Source organism: Carcharodon carcharias, chromosome 7, assembly GCF_017639515.1.
Source record: "Carcharodon carcharias isolate sCarCar2 chromosome 7, sCarCar2.pri, whole genome shotgun sequence".
NCBI lineage: Eukaryota > Metazoa > Chordata > Chondrichthyes > Lamniformes > Lamnidae > Carcharodon > Carcharodon carcharias.
This window is the reverse complement of record NC_054473.1, coordinates 162,246,692-162,267,100: the sequence shown is the minus strand read 5'-3', so window position 1 is coordinate 162,267,100 and position 20,409 is coordinate 162,246,692. Positions and strand designations below refer to the sequence as shown.

At 39.0% G+C, this 20,409-nt stretch overlaps 1 protein-coding gene across 4 annotated transcripts in view; it reads right to left on the bottom strand.

Moving 5' to 3' along the window:
* The window catches only part of dhx38 (DEAH (Asp-Glu-Ala-His) box polypeptide 38), a 144,522-nt gene that overhangs the window by 80,354 nt on the left and 43,759 nt on the right, over positions 1–20,409 (bottom strand). For 3 of the 4 annotated variants that reach the window (XM_041190904.1, XM_041190901.1, XM_041190902.1), the window contains exons 13-16: positions 15,789–15,975; positions 13,407–13,610; positions 8,233–8,418; positions 7,620–7,760 (exon numbers count right to left, since the gene is read on the bottom strand). In XM_041190904.1, coding sequence (XP_041046838.1) covers positions 7,620–7,760; positions 8,233–8,418; positions 13,407–13,610; positions 15,789–15,975 — 718 coding nt within the window. The remainder of the gene's footprint in view (positions 1–7,619; positions 7,761–8,232; positions 8,419–13,406; positions 13,611–15,788; positions 15,976–20,409) is intronic. The other variant, XM_041190905.1, reaches the window with a different exon arrangement.

Here is a 20,409-nt window from a genome sequence, read left to right as displayed (position 1 = left end):
TCAAGATTTAAACCATTTGAACTCGACTTTTAGATCTATCCAGACCAGCTAAGCTAAGATTTGGAAGCAGCTTTCTTTTAAAATTGTGATTCTTTGGCTAGTGGGCAACGAGAACTTGAGAACAGCAAAAGCAACCAATTTTATTCATTTAGTAAATACTAGTTGATCTCACATGGCACTTCACACAGACAACATGGGTGGATTTATGAGAAAAGACATGAAGTCATACATTCATAATTATACTGGGAAATTAACTGATATGCAGATTTCTTAAAATGTGATTCTAGTTAATAAATAAATAATAAAATTGAACAAATTACATATAATGATTAATTTATGAATCTAAAATTTAGTGAGCAACTAATTAGAAAAGGAAATAAGGAACTAACTGAATAGTGAAACTGCATTTGAACTGCTGTTAGGTTCAGTTGTTGGGGCCAATAGCAAATTTCCTGATGAGCTGCACTGTTGGGAGTCAGTATCAGGTTTGTTGGTAATTTGCATTGACTGATGAATATGCAGAAATGTAAAACCATACAAAAACAGTGAGAACAGACACGGGCCCATCAATCCAGCCCAACCAATCAATGTACACAGTGACCCACACAAGTTCCTTGAAAATGTAAAAAAGCAAAGTACCTGCAAGAAAATTTTCTCAAGTCCCAATGGCAATCAAGCAAGCTCTAGAGCACAGTAATCCTTTACTCCACAAAGATGTAGCCAAATTACCTTATTATTCTTTGTGTGCCGCACGACCAAATTGATTAAGTGCCTGGGTCCTTTAAATTTTTTTGTGAAGCCACACACGTTTTACCTTAGTGGGACTGATTTGTGTATGGCCCAAGTGGGAACTTTCAGATTGCTGCACAGCCACACAGCTTAAATGGATGATTTGCAACCAACCATTAATGAGCAATGGCTTTCCTTCAGGAACTTGTTAGACTCCTTTCCGTAAGGATGTAGCAAATTCATATTCTCTACAAGTTTCAATAGTTTGTTCCAGAGGGCAAATATTCTCCACGAAAAGAAATGTTTTGTGGATTCTAAGTCTGCCTATGGATTCAATATGTATGCACTCTAGTCCTACTACCCCTAACCATCACAAGTAATCTTGCAATTAATTATATCTTCTCCAAGGCTCTATTTCTCTAAAAGCTTTAACTTGGATTCTATTCACAACAAAGAACCCTAATGCTAGGTATCACCTGTATCTTATCCTTTCACCATATGTGGAAAACAAAATTGAACATAATACTACAAGCACAGTCATATCAAAGCCTTATATAAGCTAAGTATAGCATTTGTTTTTATTTTTTTTGTCCTTGCCATATAACCTAACGCAAATTCCGTATAGACACCTCATATTGTTCTTTCTTAATCTGTCACATTTTTACAGGTAGGCTGAATACCATAAATGTTCCTGGAGTTTCACAACCCGAAATGCATCACATTGCACTTGGCCACTTACAGAACATCTTCCACAAATGGTCCTATTATTTGTCTAAAATCTGGGTACAACATATTGATTTGGACTAAATTAATACCAACATTTTCATGTCATCAACAAATCTAAGAATAGTCCATTAATGACCTCACCTAAATCATTAACGAAAATTATGAATTGCTACGGTGTCAACACAGAGTCCCATGGAGCTCATGACCAGCCCTCATTCTGATCCTCTCTCATTAATATCTGTTTAACAGATTTCATTAGTTACCTATTTACTGTAATGTCTATCATGTAATGCCATATGGTCTATTTTTTGAGTCATCTACGTGATACTTTATTGACAACCTTTGGAAATTGAAATTTACTGTTTTACTAGCAATAAAACTTGTCAGTGTGAATGAATAACAAAACTGGTTGGCAAGGACTCAGAGTTAGGCAGGTAGTTCCTATTATTGTGATGGCAGGGAAAGGGAATCTGGGCCTTAGTTGATTGGAAAAGCAGTTGGGCACTAAGAAAATAATCAGGAGGGAAATTTTTTTTAAAAAGCCAGAAATTCAAGTGAGGCTTCTAACCTGAGTAGGCCTTACAGAGAAAAGGTTTTTCAGAGGATTAGGTCAGGGTATGGGTAATTGTGTGAGTAATAATAATGAAGTCTGAAACTGATTTATATTAATGCCCAGTGGCAGGGTTTGGGACATCTGCTCTGGGCTGGACAGAACTTGCAGTGGGAGGGGGAGGGTCCAGTGGTTGTGGCCCATGTAGGTACCAACGACATAGGTAGAACTAGGAAAGAGGTTCTGCTGAGGGAGTATGAGCAGTTAGGGGCTAAATTAAAAAGCAGAACCTCAAAAATCTCTGGATTACTACCTGAGCCATGAGAAAACTAGCATTAGGTAAATCAGTTTAGAGAGTTAAATGCGTGGCTCAAAGGTTGGTATAGGAGAAATGAGTTTCTAATTCATGTGGCACTGGCACCAGTACTGGGGAAAGTGGGAGCTGTACTGTTGGGATAGTCTTCACCTGATCAGTGCTGGGACAAGTGTTCTGGTGTTTTGTATAACTAGGGCGGTAGAGAGGGTTCTAAACTAAATAGTGGGGGCGAGGAATCAAGTTTAGGAAGATGTGATAAATTAAGTAGAGAAGACAAGGCAAGATAGCAAGGTAGGAATAAGGGAAATGTTGATCACAGCATGGCAGAAGGAATAGGGTGTGCAATCATAAGAATGCACCAGCAGATAAGGCTAGAGGTTACAAAAATGGCAAATATACAGAACTAAAGGCTCTGTATCTGAATGCACTCGTAACAAAACAGATGAGTTGGTGGCATAAATAAAAATAAATATGTATGATCTCATAACCATTACAGAGACATGACTGCGGGATGACAAAGACTGGGACCTGAATATTCAAGCTTACATGACATTTAGGAATCACAGGAAGCCAGGAAAAGGTGGAGGGGTGGCTCTGTTCATTAAGAATGTCATTTATTCAATAGAGAGATGACCTTGGTTCTGGAGATCAAGACGTAGAATCAGTTTGGATAGAGATGAGGAATAGTTAAGGCAAGAAGTCACTTGTGGGAGTGGTTTATAAGCCTCTGAACAGTAACCAAACTGTAGACGGAGCATACAGGAAGAAATAATGGGGGCTTGTGAGGAAGGTATGGTGATAATCATTGCAACATAGGAGCAGGAGTAGGGCATTCAATCCAGTGAGCCTGCTCCGCCGTTCAATATAAGCACGGCTGATTTTAATCTACATAGATTGAACGAATCAAGATATGCAAAGATAGCCTGGACATAGTGTGTTTTCAGGACAGTTTCTTAGAGCAGCACATTACCAGATCTAGTATGGCCTGCTCTCTGGTAATGTGCAATGGGACAGGATTAATTAATAACCTCATAGTGGAAACGCCCTTTGGTAGCAATGATCATATGATGATTGAATTTCACATTCAGTTTGAGGGAGAGAGTAATGGATCTAAAATCAGTTTTTATTCAACTTAAATAAGGACAATTATGAGGACATGAAGTCAGAGCTGGCTAAAGTGAACTGGGAAATTAGGTTAAGGGATAGGTCAGTAGGAATACAGTGCCAGAGATTTAAGGAGATATTTCAGGCTTCTCAGAAAAGATACATTCCAGTGGGAAAGAAAAACTAAGGGAAGGACGCACCATCAGTGGCTAATGAAGGAAGTTAAAGATGGTATCAAATTGAAAGAAAAAGTGAATAAGGAGGGAAAAAGTAGAGTATGAAAGAAAGCTAGCTAGAAACATAAAAACAGATAGTAAGAGTTTCTACAGGTATTTCGAAAGGAAAAATCTAAAGTGAGCATTTGTCCTCTAGAGAGAGAATCTGGGGAACTAATAATGGAAAATAAGGAAATTGCAGATGAACTGTACAGATATTTTGCATCTGTCTTCACTGTAGAGGATACAAATAACATCTCAGAAATAATTGTGAATCAGGGGGTAAAAGGGGAGGAAGGAACTTAAAACAATTACAATTACCAGGGAAAGGCTACTAAGACAATTACTGGACTTAAAAGCTGACAAGTCTCCAGGTTCTGATGGACTTCATCCTAGAGTTTTGAAAAAAGTGGTTGCTGAGATAGTAGATGCATTGTTTTTAATTTTCCAAAATTCCCTAGGTTCAGGAAAGGTCCCACCAGATTGGAAAATAACAAATGTGACTCCTCTATTCAAGAAAGGAGGGAGACAGAAAGCAGGAAGCCACAGGTCAGTTAGCTTAACACCTGTCATAGGAAATTGCTGGAATCTATTATTAAGGAGTTTATAGCTGGACACTTAGAAAATCTCAATGCAACCAGGCAGAGTCAACGTAGTTTTGTGAAAGGAAAATTATGTTTGACCAATTTATTGGAGTTCTTTGAGCAAGTAACAAGCAACCTGAATAAAGGGGTACCTGTGAATGTGCTGTACTTAGGTTTCCAGAAGGCACTTGACAAAGTTCCACATCAAAGGTTACTACGCAAAATAAGAGCTCGTGGTGTAGGGGGTAACATATTAGCTAACCAAACTTTATCCATGCTAACAGGAAACAAAGAGTAGGCATAAATGGGTCATTTTCGAATTGGCAAGATGTCATGAGTACGGTGCCTTAGGGATCAGTGCTGGGGCGTCAACTATTCATAATTTATATCAACGACGTGGATGGAAGGACAAAATGCATGGTTGCTAAATTTGCTGATGACACAAAAAGGTAGGAAGTAAGTTATGAAGGCAGCACAAGGAGTCTGCAAAAAGGGGCATAGCTAGGTTAAGTGAGTTGGCAAAAGGTTGACAAATGGAGTATGTGGGTAAATATGAACTTGTCCACTTTGGCAGGAAGAATAGAAAAACAGCCTATTATTTAAATGGAGGGAGATTGCAGAACTGAGGCACGAGGTGTCCTGGTACATGAATCACAAAAAGCTAGTATGCAGGTACAGCAAGTGATTAGGAAGGCAAATGAAATGTTGCTGCATACTGCAAGAAGAATGGAATATAAAAGTAGGGATGCTTTACTACAATTTTACAGGGCATTGGTGAGACCACATCTGGAATACTGCGTATAGTTTTGGTCTCCTTATTTAAGAAAGGATATAAATGTGTTTGAAACAGTTGAGAGAAGGTTCACTCAACTGTCACCTGGAATGGTGGGGTTATCTTATAAGGAAAGGTTGGACAGGCTAGGCCTGAATCCATTGGAGTTTAGAAGAATGAGAGGTGATGTTATTGAAACATATAAGATCCTGAGGGGACTTGACAGGGTGGCTGCTAAGAGGATGCTTCCCCTTGTGGGAGGGACTAGAACTAGAGGCACAGTTTAAAAAGGGGTCTCCTGTTTAAGACGGAAATGAAAAGAAATTTCTTCTCTCAGAGGGTCACAAGTCTTTGAAACTCTCTTCCCCAGAGAACGGTGAAGGCAGGGTCATTGAATATTTTTAAGACAGAGGTAGATTGACTCCCTTGTTCGTCAAGAATCTAAGATTATCGGGTGTAGGCAGAATATGGAGTTGAGGCCACAATTAGATCAGCCATGATCTTAAAGGATGGTGGAACAAGCTCAAGGAGCCAAATGGCCTACTCCTGCTCCTAATTCATATGTTTATACATATGTTTGTATATCTTCAGTAATGGTAGGAGTATTAATTTTAGCTGCTAATTCTGAAAACTAAGAAAGTACGGCACAGGAAGTATTGCAAAATTTACACGTGGCATTATTATAAAAATAAATTGGCTGTAGCACTGCTTACAGTTACTTAGATAATATGACGTCTTAGAATGACAAGTGTTATAAACCATGCCATGCACAATGCATTATTTTGCTGCTAAATGGAGTTGTGTCCTTTTAAAATTAGAAAATTTAACTACTGTTAAAAAGACACAGGCCAACAAGTCAGTTAGAGTTTAATTGCTTTTTAACCTTCAAGTCAGAACCTGACTTGAAATGACTGACTTAGATTCCTTTTTTTAAAAAAAATTACCACATAGATTATACCTGCCACAGACAATTAGAGTCTCATGTTAGCAAGGCATTTGCTATTGGTGCAAGAAGTTTCTCTACATTTCAAATATTTGACTTGGCTTTTCTCTGTAAAGAACATTCAAAGAAAATTTTGTGTGTGAGAAAAAAATGCGCAAACAAACATGGCTACAGTTAAGTGTAACAGATAAAGTGTCATGTGCCACACAAGAACTGTATGCACAAGTACAACTGTAGGGACAATCCGCAGCCCAAAGCTGCTGTTAAAAGTCAATATTGTGAATAAAAATGAATGTTCATCTCTTCACTAATGCGTTTAAAAATTACTCCCTCAGAAAAAGTTGGTTTTGGAATTTCACAGTAAAATTCCATACCACCGCACCTCAAGCATTGTTAATACATTGTATTGTATTGCAAAAACTTCTTTAATAGATGGAGGCACTGGCTTTGTACCTTTTTATTAATTGCACATTGTTAAATAGCTATATGTATGGTTAATAAATATCTAAAGAAATTACATAATATCCAGTACTCAGTATTATAATTTGAGACTTGTTTTAAAAGCCATTATTAAGCTTTTACATTGCTCAAGTCATTCCTTGTATAAGCTTGCTTTTCCCTGGATAACTATTATTTCCATACAGAACAACTGATTTACATATAATGCCATTGATCTTCATACAAATGGACTATCCATTTTAAAACATTTCAACAGAAGCACCTCAAAGATTTGGCATTTCTATCAGTACAATGCATCTGACAAGACATATAAATTATATACCAGGAAACTTTCCCATGTCAAATTAACCAGAAGAAACGTCAAAAGGGAATTACAACATAGGTTTCAAAACTGAATCATTAATTTATTGGGGCAGATGCCAAGTTTATTTTCCTGTTCAAATGAACTGACAGTTTTTATGAGGCAAGTATTTAAGACAGAGATGAGGAGAAAATTCTTCTCTCCAAGGGTTGTTAATCTTTGGAATTGTCTTTCCCAGAGAGCAATGGAGGCTGGGTGATTGAATATATTTAAGGCTGAGCTAGACAGATTTTTGATCTACAAGGAAGTCAAGGGTTTGGAGGGAAGGTAGGAAAGTGGGGTTATGGTCACAATCAGATAAGCCATGATCTTATTGAGGAGCAGAGCAGGCTTGAGGGGCTGAATGCCCTATTTCTTATATTCTTATATCTTATTTATGCTTTATGTTTCCATTCCTTTATTCTGTTACTCCTGAGTTTCAGATTATACCTTGTGCCTTGTGCTGCACTTACACTACAGACTATTGCCATTAGGAACCCCAGCTTATGTAGCGTTCCCACCCACTGGAGGTACAGTGCCGTGAAAAGCAAAAGTAAACATTTCTGTGTCACTGGTTGTTGTAGGGCATTGTTTTGTTTTAGCCATGGATGGGTTCAGCCTCAAATTGCTGGCCTCTACCCATCTTCCCTATAAACTCAGAAATTAAAAGTCACAAGAAAAATTTAAATCAATCTACATGTGCAGTTGTTTTTGTGCTGCTACCAGTACTCTAAAGTCTATCCTTGCATTCTAAATAAAGTGGATTCCAGTTCCTGAAAATATGTTAGCACTTGTAACTTACGAGGTCCTGCTTAGTGGAAAGGAATCATTAAATGAAAGAACAATCACACACAAGTGAAAATCTCCAACTGGTAACATACCTTACTGAAGAAAATATCCACAGGAAATGTCCGGCCTGGAATATGAAAAACAGGAACGTTCCCAAAAAATGCTGCAAATTTGCCTGCATCCATAGTTGCTGATGTAACGATTAGCTTTAGGTCAGCACGACGAGCTACAACCTAGGAAAAGGTGAACAAATATAAAAATTAATTACCCTTCAACTCATGCATTATTAGTGAAGTAGCTGATATCACTAAAAATACTAATATGCCTAGTGAAAACAGTTTCAAAATTATTAAACCAGCACATCTGGTTACCTAATGTAATGCCTTTGTAACATGCTGCACAACAAGATGGAAGGGTATGACATCCTGCACAAGTTCACCTCAACATTTTCTGAATCTCAGCTGAGGAAATTCTGTAAAAGGATGTGGGAGAAATGGAAGCTGATCCATCTCATGTCTTTTGTGTACACCAGACAGCTATTCTGGAAACAATTCCATACCATATTGAAATGGAAATTACATTTAGTATAGAAATGTTGGTGAGATGGAAAAGATGAAAATGCTGCGCAAACAAAAGAAGTGTAAAATTTCTTAAGGGCTTTCCTTTTTCAAAATTGTTGCCTTAATGTCTCAGCTACATACTCACCTCTCGAAGTAAGCCAAACAGTACATCAGTGTTTAGTGATCGCTCATGGGCTTCATCCATAATTACAGCACTATAATGGTCTAAGTCTGCCTCTCTCAGGGATTCCCGAAGCAGAATACCATCTGTCATATATTTAATGACAGTTTGTTCAGACGTACAGTCTTCAAAGCGAATAGCATAACCCACCTAGAAATGGAGGATAACAAAATTAACATTTCAATAATAATAGAACCATAGAACCATAGAACACTACAGCACAGAAAACAGGCCATTCGGCCCTTCTAGTCTGTGCTGAAATATTACTCCACTAGTCCCTTTGACCTGCACCTAGTCCATAACCCACCAGACCTCTCCCATCCATGTCTATCTAATTTATTCTTAAAACTTAAGAGTGAGCCCGCATTTACCACGTCAGATGGTAACTCGTTCCACACTCTCACCACTCTCTGAGTGAAGAAGTTCCCCCTAATGTTCCCCTTTCACCCTAAAGCCATATCCTCTCGTGTTTATTTCTCCTAATCTAAGTGGAAAGAGCCTACTCGCATTTACTCTGTCTATACCCCTCATAATTTTGTAAACTTCTATTATATCTCCCCTCAATCTTCTACGGTCCAAGGAATAAAGTCCTAACCTGTTTAATCTTTCCCTGTAACTCAACTCCTTAAGACCCGGCAACATCCTAGTAAATCTTCTCTGCACTCTCTCAATCTTACTGATATCCTTCCTGTAGTTAGGCAACCAGAACTGCACATAATACTCCAAAGTTGGCCTCACCAATATCTTATACAACCTCACCATAACATCCCAACTCCTTAACTCAATACTTTGCTTTACGAAGGCCAGTATGCCAAAAGCTTTCTTTACAACCTTGTCTACCTGTGACGCCACTTTCAGAGAACTATGCATCTGAACTCCCAGATCACTTTGTTCCTCCGCACTCCTCAGAGCCCTACCATTTACTGTGTATGTCCTACCTTGGTTTGACCTTCCAAAATGTAACACCTCACACTTTTCCGCATTAAATTCATCTGCCATTTTCTGATCCAGTTTTCCAGTTGGTCCAGATCTCTCTGCAAGCTTTGAAAGACTTCCTTGCTGTCCACAACACCTCCAATCTTAGTGTCATCAGCCAACTTGCTGATCCAATTCACCACATTATCATCCAAATCATTGTTATAGACAACAAACAACAATGGTCCCAGCACAGATCCCTGAGGCACACCACTAGTCATAGACCTCCAGTCTGAGAAGCAATCATCCACTACCACTCTCTGTCTTCTCCCACACAGCCAATTTCGAATCCAGTTTACAACCTCTCCATGGATACCAAGTGTCTGAACCTTCTGAACTAACCTCCCATGTGGGACCTTGTCAAAGGCCTTACTAAATTCCATTTAGACAACATCCACAGCCTTTCCTTCATCTACTTTCTTGGTAACCTCCTCGAAAAACTCTACAACGTTCGTTAAACACGACCTACCATGCACAAAGCCATGTTGACTATCCTTAATCAGCCCTTGGCTGTCCAAATAATTATATATCCGATCTCTCAGAACACCTTCCAATAATTTACCTACTACTGACGTCAGGCTCACTGGCCTGTAATTACCTGGTTTACTTTTGGAGCCTTTTTTAAACAACAGAACAACATGAGCTACCCTCCAATCCTCTGGCACCTCACCCGTGGCTAAACATTTCTGCCAGGGCCCCTGTAATTTCTACACTAGTCTCCCTCAAGGTCTGAGGGAATATCATGTCAGGCCCGGGGGATTTATCTACCTTTATTCGCTGTAAGGCAGCAAGCACCTCCTCCTCTTTAATCTCCATATGTTCCACGAAACTACTGCTTGTTTCCCTTCCTTCCTTATACACTATGCCAGTTTCCTGAGTAAATACTGATGAAAAAAAAACTGTTTAAGATCTCCCCCATCGCATGAGATTCCACACATAGACGACCACTCTGATCTTCAAGGGGACCAACTGTGTCCCTTACTATCCTTTTACTCTTAATATACTTGTAGAAACCCTTCAGGTTTACCTTCACCTTATCTGCCAAAGCAACCTCATGTTTTCTTTTTGCCTTCCTGATTTCCTTTTTTAGTATTTTCTTACATTTTCTATACTCTACAAGTACCTCATTTGCTTCTTGTTGCCTATACCTGCTAGACACCTCTCTCTTCTTCTTAACCAGATCGCCAATATCCCTTGAAAACCAAGGTTCCCTATGCCTGTTAATTTTGCCTTTAATCTTGACAGGAACATGCAAACTCTGCACTCTCAAAATTTTGCCTTTGAATGGCTTCCACTTACTGAACACATCCTTGCCAGAAAACAACTTATGCCAATCCACTCTTCCTAGATCCTTTCTCATTTCCACAAAATTGGCCTTTCTCCAATTTAGAATCTCAACTCAAGGACCAGACTTATCCTTATCCATAATTAGCTTAAAACTAATGACATTGTGGTCACTGGACCCAAAATGTTCGCCTACACATACTTCTGTCACCTGTCTGGTTCCCTTATAGGAGATCATGTATGAGGACTCGAAACGTCAACTCTTTTCTTCTCCGCCGATGCTGCCAGACCTGCTGAGTTTTTCCAGGTAATTCTGTTTTTGTTTTGGATTTCCAGCATCCGCAGTTTTTTTGTTTTTATCATGTATTGCATCCTCTCTCATTGATACCTCTATATATTGATTTAGAAAACTTTCTTAAACACATTTGACAAACTCCAAGCCATCTAGCCCTTTTACAGTATGGGAATCCCAGTCAATATGTGGAAAGTTAAAATCTCCTACTATCACAACTTTCTGTTTCTTACATCAGTCTGCTATCTCTCTACAGATTTGCTCCTCCAATGGACAATATGAAACCTCAAAAGAGACATATTAGCAGAAATTAACTAACTTTCTGACTGGTTAAACTGAAAGCATTTCATTTATGAGCTTAGGGCATTTCAATTTTGTCTAAATTGACTCCTTGTTACTTCTTTTGTACGAGGATTTGAGATTCAAGATATGGAAACGTGGGTAAAACAAAGATATAAAAGTTTAGAATAGGTTATACTCTTTTAAACACAAAATATCAAAGGAGCAGCAGAGAATATGGGTTACAGGATAACTCCTATAGTTTCAAAATTTAAATTCACTGTCATGTTTTTAAATTGGTAATGTGAAGAAAGCCTATGCAACTGGACTTCTGATATTGTATGACAGCTACTTGTGCCTCAAAAAATAATACCAAATGTGGCAACTGTGAACATTATAAAAGGTTTTACAGACAAAGAAATTCAACTAACAACAGTCCTAAGCAACGAACAAAAATAAAGCATGACTTAATGGAACATTTTTTCAAATCCGGTGTTGCCTCTTCCTTTTCCAAACAGAAAAGCCCTGATTGCCCAATAACAATGTGAATGGAGATCATCATAGGTTGGCAAACGGAGGCCCTTGTTGAATTAATACAGGTCTTTAAGATTTCTTTAATTAAAAAAAAATCCTTTGCATTTCTTTCAATTTGATTAAAATTTGTATTTATTTGCAGTTTTATCTTTAAGAATCGTGGTATTTAATGTTTGGATATGGCTAGCCCCACTTAGTAATCACTAATTTCTCTGTATGCTTAACAGTTATCTCAGGTTAGTTTTTCCATACAGTCTACATCCAAATGGTTTGAAATTGGTACAGCGCTCAAAGTGGTGTATTTTCATCCAATTTTCCACGCTCAGCTCATTACCAGAATTATGCATAGCCTCAACCACCAATTTGGACATGTATAGGGAGCACACTGGTGATAGGAATTAAGAATTGCCAAGTGAAATTTAAAGGGAAGCAAAAAGTTAAAGGGAAGTTTCAAAATAGGATGATAAACCTGCCTGGCACATGTTTGTCTAAGTAATCAGCATTTTAATTTCTATGAACACAAACTCATCTGTTGCCCCCAAGACTCCAGCACAGGTTACAGCAATATGTCTCAATATAGCTAAATTGGTAGTATTTTCACCTCTGAGTTAAAAGGTTGTAGGTACAAGTTCTAAATAAAGACTTGAACACATAATCTAAGCTTCACTGTAGTAAGGAGGGGGAATTTAAACCAAGGCTCTGGCTGCCCGCTGAGGTGGATGTAAAAGATCCAGTGACACTATTTGGAGAGGAGCACAGGAACTCTTGCTGTCCTGTCCAACATTCATCCCTCAACCAACACCACCAAACTAGATTACTTTGTCACTTGCCTCACTGCAGTTTGTGGATCTTATGTGTAAATTTGCTGCCACATTTGACTTTAGCAGATGCTACACCTCTAAGACATAAAGGAAGAGCTTCTATTTATATCGTGCCTTTCATTTCCCTGGGATATCCCGAAGCCCTTCAGAGCCAATAAAGTACTTCTGAAGTAGAACAGTATCTTTTACATCCATCTGAGAGGGTAGACTAGGCCTCAGGTTAACATCAACTTCCTCAGTATTGCATGGAAACATCAGACACATTAAATGTTCAAGACTCTGGAGTGAGGCTTCAACTTGCAACCTTCAGACACAGAGGTGAGAATGTTATGACTGAGCCAAGGTGGCACTTAAAAGTAATTTGTTGGGTAAAAACATTTTGGGGCCTCCTGAAGACAGGACAGATGGTATATAAATAAGAATTACAGTATCCCTTTTTTAAAGAGCAGAAAGCATGTCAATCCACTGGCAAGCTTTGCCACACTGAATGGTAAGAGCTAAGAAGTGAAAGACAAAAATTAATTGAAAGGAAACTCTTGGCGCTAACCTGCATCTGCAGGTCATAATCCAATATTCAATACCCTGTTTAAAGTTACTGATGTTTAAGTAATGTTGCAACAGGTGGTTGCACGGTAATCCTTGCCACCCCATGGCACCATTTCTAAATACCAGCATCTACAAGAGCATCAAGATAACCTTGATGTCACAGCCAACTGGTACAATCACTGACTATGTCACCCTATGCTGCAAGGTAGTTGGAGGCATCCTAGCTGTAAATGAACTTGCTCTACATATGACTATCTGATGACAATGACCGCAAGACCATTGCCTAGTAAGTGAGACAAAAACTATGTATGGTGGCATCTTGGCAGATCCAGTCAATCTGACTGTGCCAGTTGTTGACTAATTTGACTTACTTTGCTTCATGCAGTACCACTAAATGTATGACATACTTTGATTGGGCAGCTTCTGGTGACACATCTAGCATTATGGCTGGCTGGGCATTCACATTTTCTATTCATGCCTTCTGGCCAAATGTTGCAGGTTTCTTTGGGAATAGGAGCCTCCACATCCACTATCCATCTGCCAGTGAGGTATGTGCATCTCAGTTTGTAGATGTGGGTGTGTACTACTACCTGCATGTGGATTTTCATCAGCTGCAGTTATAAAGTGGTAGAGGGGAAAAAGCAGAATCGTAGTTTACAAAAAGATTCCACTAAATTCACGCGATAGCAGAAAAAATAAAAAAACAGTCGCGAAATGGCTTTAAAGCTACACTGCCAACCAACTGTGCTCTTTAAGTGAAGCTATCACCTGTTCAGGCTGTCTGGCTGTCAATGGTTTTCTACCCCAGGAATGCCCTGATGCACAAGGTAGGCAGGGAACCACCCAATTTTCCAACTGGATTCACCTGATTTATGGCCTGCTCATAGTCAGTTGGAAAATTTACACTCATGACGGCAGTGCCAATTGATTCATGGAAAAGCCCTTCTTAAAATGAAAGATTCTTGCTAATTATAATCCTCTTTCTGAATGCAGCAGAGATGACATTGCAAACTTTGCCAACCTTTTAGAGCAAATTTCTGCTTACAGATAATCACAGCACAAAAAGTTTCAAGCACAAAACCTGCTTCAACAGGAATTTTGCCTCCTTTATTTTAAAACCAAAAATCACAAACATTTTATGTTTAGTCAAAGTTAGATGCCAACATCACCAAATCCTTTCTTTTTAATGCTGCTGTGCCATTTCTCATAAAGATACATGCACTAAAATATAAATGCTGAAAAATTTGTAAAAGGCATTCTGCGCAACTAGTTTTTTTTTTAAACAAGCTGGGAATGTGAAAGAAAATTCACAATTTCTCACTATTAATGATCTTCAAAGAGTGATGCTGGTAGGTAATAGAATAATAAATACTGTCCAATAAAAACAAAGATCATGATGCAGAATGCATAAAATGGATGAAACATCTTGAAGATATTTTAACCTGGTGCACAGCAATCTATGGAGCACATCACCTGTGACTATTTACTCACAACAATACTAAAGTCCATTCGTGCTTCTAATGTCTGCAGAACACATAAAACTTATATTCTTTTTAAATCACTTTTCCCAAATTCCTGTTCAATGCCCAATTTACAACTTATATAAATGACTTGGATGAAGAGATCAAAGGTATGGTTGCTAAATTTGCTGATAATTCAAAGATAGGTAGGAAATGAAGAGGATTTAAGGAGGTTACAAAGGGACATAGATAGGTTAAGTGATTGGACAAAGATCTGGCAAATGGGATATAAAGTGAGCGAATATGAAATTGTCCATTTTGGCAGGAAGAATAAAAAAGCAGCATATTATTTAAATGGTGAGAAATTGCAAGGTTCTGAGGTTCAGATGGATCTGGGTGTCCTCGTGCATAAATCACAAAAGGTTACTATGCAGTTAGAGCAAGTAATTAGGAAAGTTAATAGAATGTTATCGTTTATTGCAAGGGGAATTGAATATAAAAGTAGGGAGGCTATGCTTCAGTTGTACAGGACACTAGTGAGACCACATCTGGAATATTGTGCAAAGTATTGATCCCCTTATTTAAGGAAGGATGTAAATGCAGGAGGAGCAGTTCAAAGAAGCTTTACTTCTAAAACCAGGAATGAGCAGGTTATCCTATGAGGAAAGTTTGGACAGGCTAGGCTAGTATCTGTTGGAGTTTAGAAGAGGAGGCGACTTGATTGAAACATATAAGATCCTGAGCAGTCTTGACAGGGTCGATGTGGATGTTTCCTCTTGTGGGACAATCTAGAACTAGGGGTCACTGTTTAAAAATAGGTGGTCACCCATTTAAGACAGAGATGAGAACAAACTTTTTCTCTCAGAGGTTCGTGAGTCTTTGGAACTCCCTTCCTCAAAAGGCAATGGAAGCAGAGCCTTTGAGTATTTTTGAGGCCGAGGTAGATATTTTCTTGATAAACAAGGGGGTAGGCGGGAGGTTACAGTCGGATCAACCATGATCTTATTGAATGGCGAAGCAGGCTCAAAGGGCTGTGTGGCCAACTCCTGCTCCCAGTTCGTATGTTTTGATACCAATGCCACTCAACTGTAGGGCTTCTTCACTGTAAACTTCAGGTGCTGCAAGCATAAGCATGAGTTTAACATTCTTAAAAATGATTAAATTAAAAAAGATATTTTTCAACCTCTTTCAGAATACATTGAACATACAATTTCACAACAGATACCTTAAAAAAAGGGATGAAGAAAAATTATTTCATGTACCCCAGGGTAAACATAATTAATTGAACTTAATGTTGCACTAAAGACCAGACCAGCGCTATTTCATTACCTCTTCTCCAAGATTCACATTCATTTCTTCACTAACACGTTTTGCCACAGACATGGCTGCTACACGTCTGGGCTGAGTACATCCAATCATGCCATAGTTTGAATAGCCATCTTCACTAAGATACTGAGTTAGTTGAGTGGTCTTTCCGCTACCAGTCTCTCCAACAACAATGACGACATTGTTATCACTGTACAGAATGAAGAAGAAAAAGAAATTATTTATATGACGCTCCTTATCTTTCTCGCCTACCCCAACATACACAAATGATTTTCCTCTGATGTCGTTACAGCCATGACAAAGGTAAAGTCTGTCTTTTATTGAGTTTTACTTCATTAACCAATATCATCCTATTTTGAGAAAATAGAAAGTATACTTTGTGATACAGGACCAGTTCTCCATTTTTCCTTTTGTTTGAAGTGCCATTGTTTCTAGTAGTTTGACCAAAGATTAGTAAACTTCTTTCAATGAAAGAAAGTAAGTCTGAATATCAGCTGGAATAAAAACCAGTGATCCCGCAACTGGGAGCCCAACATTCAATCATTAGAGCTACCAATGTGATATCTTCTGTCAATTTTTAATGATAGTACAAGTATTAATTCATAGCATTCACCTTATACTTTTCAATTTACATTTTCCAGCACTTTCTTTTAAATGATGCATTCACACAAAGGGTTTTTTTTATTGAATCGGGGAAGAAGTAGCATGTATTTAAAAACACAACTAACCTTGTATATCACAAATACATTATGGTAGCAGAGATTATTCTACTATGTACTAATGTAATCCATTAACTGTGAAGTGCTTTGGGATGTCCTAAGCACATGAAAGGTACAAAATAATTGCATCACCTTCCTTTCTTTTAATTTTACTAATTCACTGCTATTTTTACATGCACATCAGTCATTCACTTCTATTTTACTCATCTTTGTTTCTTTTTTTCTCATCTGATGTTACTTAAGTTACATACACTATAATGGTTCACATATTTTCTGTCAGTGATTGAACAGGGAAAATGTTCCCCACTAATTTAGCTCAAGATGAGAAAAATTTATATTTCATTGGTCTCTCCACCTATGCTCAATTCCACTTTTTTTATTTGGTGACAGTATTATTGAAATTGACGAAATGTTTAAAATCACATCCAAAAGGCAGCTGAAAGGCAGGAAAGTTCCAACATCTGCACCATGGAGAGGCAAAACATAACCTTCATTGATCATGCAGAGTGACACATAGCAAATTTCCAAATTGAACAAGCCACATAGTTGTATCAAACTTCAACAAAAAAAAGTACAATGAAACCGGATGGACTACCTGCTATCAATCTAGGCATCAGATTTGGACAAGACAAAAACATATAGCTCAGTTGACCCTACAAATTCTCCCTTGCTAACATTTGTGAACCTGTGCCAAAATTGGAAGAGCTGTCCCACTGACTAGTCAAGCAGAGCCCGTCATAGTCATACTTAACCATCACCCAGCTGGCAGGGAAGGCTCAACAGAAGTAATGGTGCAGTGGTGTACAGTTGAGGGAGGGAGTGTCCCTGACAGCTCTCAACAATATTATGAGACTTCATGGGATCCAGAGTCAAAAGTAAAAAAAACTGCTGATTATCACTTACTGTCCCCTACTTAGCCAACAAATCAGTACTTGCCCACATTGAACACCACTTGGAAAAAGTACTCAGAGTAGCAAAGGCACAGAACGTAGTTCATTTATGACTTCAATATCCATCATGAAGAGTAGTTCAGTAGCTGGCATAGTATCAGATTAGACTTGCAGTAGGTGGTGTGAGAACCAACATGTTTAAAAACTCATTGCCCAATTCATCTGCCACAGATGCATCTGCCCATGACAGTATTGGTAGGAGGACTGCTGCACAGTCCTTGTGGATACCAAGTCCTGTCTTCATACTAAGGACACCCTCCATCATGTTGTGCAACATCACCGTTGTGTTAAATTGGATAGATTCAGAACAGATCTAGCAGCTCAAAACTGGGCATCGAGGTGCTGTGGGCCTTCTGCATGTACTCTACACAATCTCATGGCCCAACATATCCTTTACTCTATCATTACTATCAAGCCAGGAAACCAATCACGGTTCAATGAGGAGTGCAGAAGAGCATGCCATTAGCAGCACAAGGCACACCTGAAATTGAAGTGCCAACATGGTAAAGCTATAGCATAGGATTACATGCAGGCTGAACAGCAGCAGCATGCTACAAACGACTAAGCAATTCCACAACCAATGGATCAGATCAAAACTCCACTGTCCTGTCAGTCATGAATGGTGGTGGGCAATTAAACAACTACCAGGAGAAAAAGGCTCAATGAATATATCCACCCTAAATGATGGAAGGCCCCAGTACTTGAATGCAAAAGACAAAGGTGAAGCATTCACAGCCATCTTCAGCCATAAATGCCGAGTAGATGCCAGTCTTCAATCAATTTGATTCACTCACATATCAAGAAATGGCTGTGCACATTGGATAGAGCAAAGGCCACAGGCCCAAAAACATCGCAGCTATATAACTGTAGACTTGTGCTCCAGAACTAGCCACTTCTCTAGCCAAGCCATTCCAGGAGAGCTATTCAACAAAGTAGAAAATTGCGCAGGTATGCCCTGCCCACAAAAAGCAGGACAAATCCAATATGGCCCATGAGCCCACTCTCAATCAGCAACAAAGTAATGGGAATTGTCATCAACAGTGCGATGAAGCAGCATTTAGTCACCAATGCTCCGTTTGGGTTCCCCCAGGGGCACGTGGTTGTGGATCTCATTCTAGCATTGGTTCAAACATGAACAAAATCAACTATTAACAATATATCAATGACTTGGATGAAGGGACCAAATGTATGGTAGCTAAATTTGCTGAAGACACAAAGATAGGTAGGAAATTAAACTTTCAAGAGTATATAAAGAGAGATATATAGATTGGTTAAGTGAATGGGCAAAAATTTGGCAGAGTATAATGCTGGAAAACGTGAACTTGTCCACTTAGGCAGGAAGAATAGAAAAGCAGTATCTTAGTTGAATGGAGAGAGACTGCAGAACTCAATGGTACAGATGGATTAGGGTGTCCTGGTACATGAGTCACAAAAAATTGGCATGCAGGTGCAGCAAGTGATTAGGAAGGCAAAAGGAAAATTGGCACTTTTTGCAAGGGGAATCCAGTATAAAAATAGAGAAGTATTGCCACATCTGGAGCACTGTGTAGTTTTGGTCTCCTTAGTTAAGAAAGCATATAACTGCATTCGAAGCAGTTCAAAGAAGGTTCATTTAACTGATTCCTAAGATGAATGGGGTTATCTTATGAGGAAAGATTGAACAGGTTGGGCTTATACCCACTGGAGTTTAGAAGAATGAGAGGTGATCTTATTGAAACATATAAAATTCCAAGGGGATTTGACCAGGTGGATCTGGGAGGATATTTCCTCTTGAGGGAGAGTCTAGAACTAGGGGACACAGATTAAAGATTAGGGGTCTCCTATTCAAATCTGAGATAAAGAGAAGTTTCTTCTCTGAGGGTCATTAGTCTGTGAAATTCTCTTCCCTCAAAAGTGGTGGAGACTGGGTCATTGAATATATTCAAGGCTGAGTTAGATAGATTTTTGATCAAAAAAGAAGTCAAGGATTATGAGGGGCAGACAGGAAAGTGGAGTTGAGACCACAATCAGATCAGCCATGACCTTCTCGGATGGCAAAGCAGGCTCGAAAGGCCTACGCCTGCTCCTAATTCTTGTGTTCTCGTCTTGTGCTCTTGTGAATTCAAGAGGTGGTGAAAGTGTTTGCTCTTGACATCACGGGAGCATTTGATTCAGTGTGGCATCTAGTAACATTGAAGTCAGTGGGAAGCAGGGGGAAAGCTTTCCATCGGTTGGAGTCATAACTAGCACTAATGAAGATGGTTGTGCTTTTTTGAGGCCGTTCATCTCAACCCCAGCACAACAATTGCAAAAGATTCTCAGGGCTGTGGCCTAGGCCCAAGCACATTACGTTGTTTCATCAATGATCTTTCCTCCATCATCAGGTCAGAAGTAGGATATTCACTGATGATAAAACTGAATCCTATATAATCAATTTGCAACAGCTCAGATGGTGAAGCAGTCAGTGTCCACATGCAGGAAGACCTTGACAACATCCAGGATTGGGCTGATAAATGACAATTAACATTCACACCACAAGTGCCCAGCTACCTCCAGGACCATCTCCAATAAGAGAATGTCTAACCAACTCCGCATGGCATTCAATGGCATCACCATCATCGAATTGCCAACTCTCAAAATCCTGAGGTCACCACTGACCAGAAACTCAACTGGACAAGCCACATAAATAAAACGGCTACAACAGCAAATTAGAAAATGTGTATCCTATGGTGACTGTTTTACCTATTGACTCCCCAAAGCCTGTCCACCACCTACAAAGCGGAAATCAAGAATATAATGAAATACTCCCAAACTGCCTGAATGACTGCAGCTCCAATACTTGAGAAGCTCAACATCTTCCAGGGCAAAGTAGCCCACCTGACTCAACCTTATCCATCACATTAAACATTCATTCCCTCCACCACCAATACAACATGGCTGCAATGTGAACCATCTACAAGACACACTGCAACATCT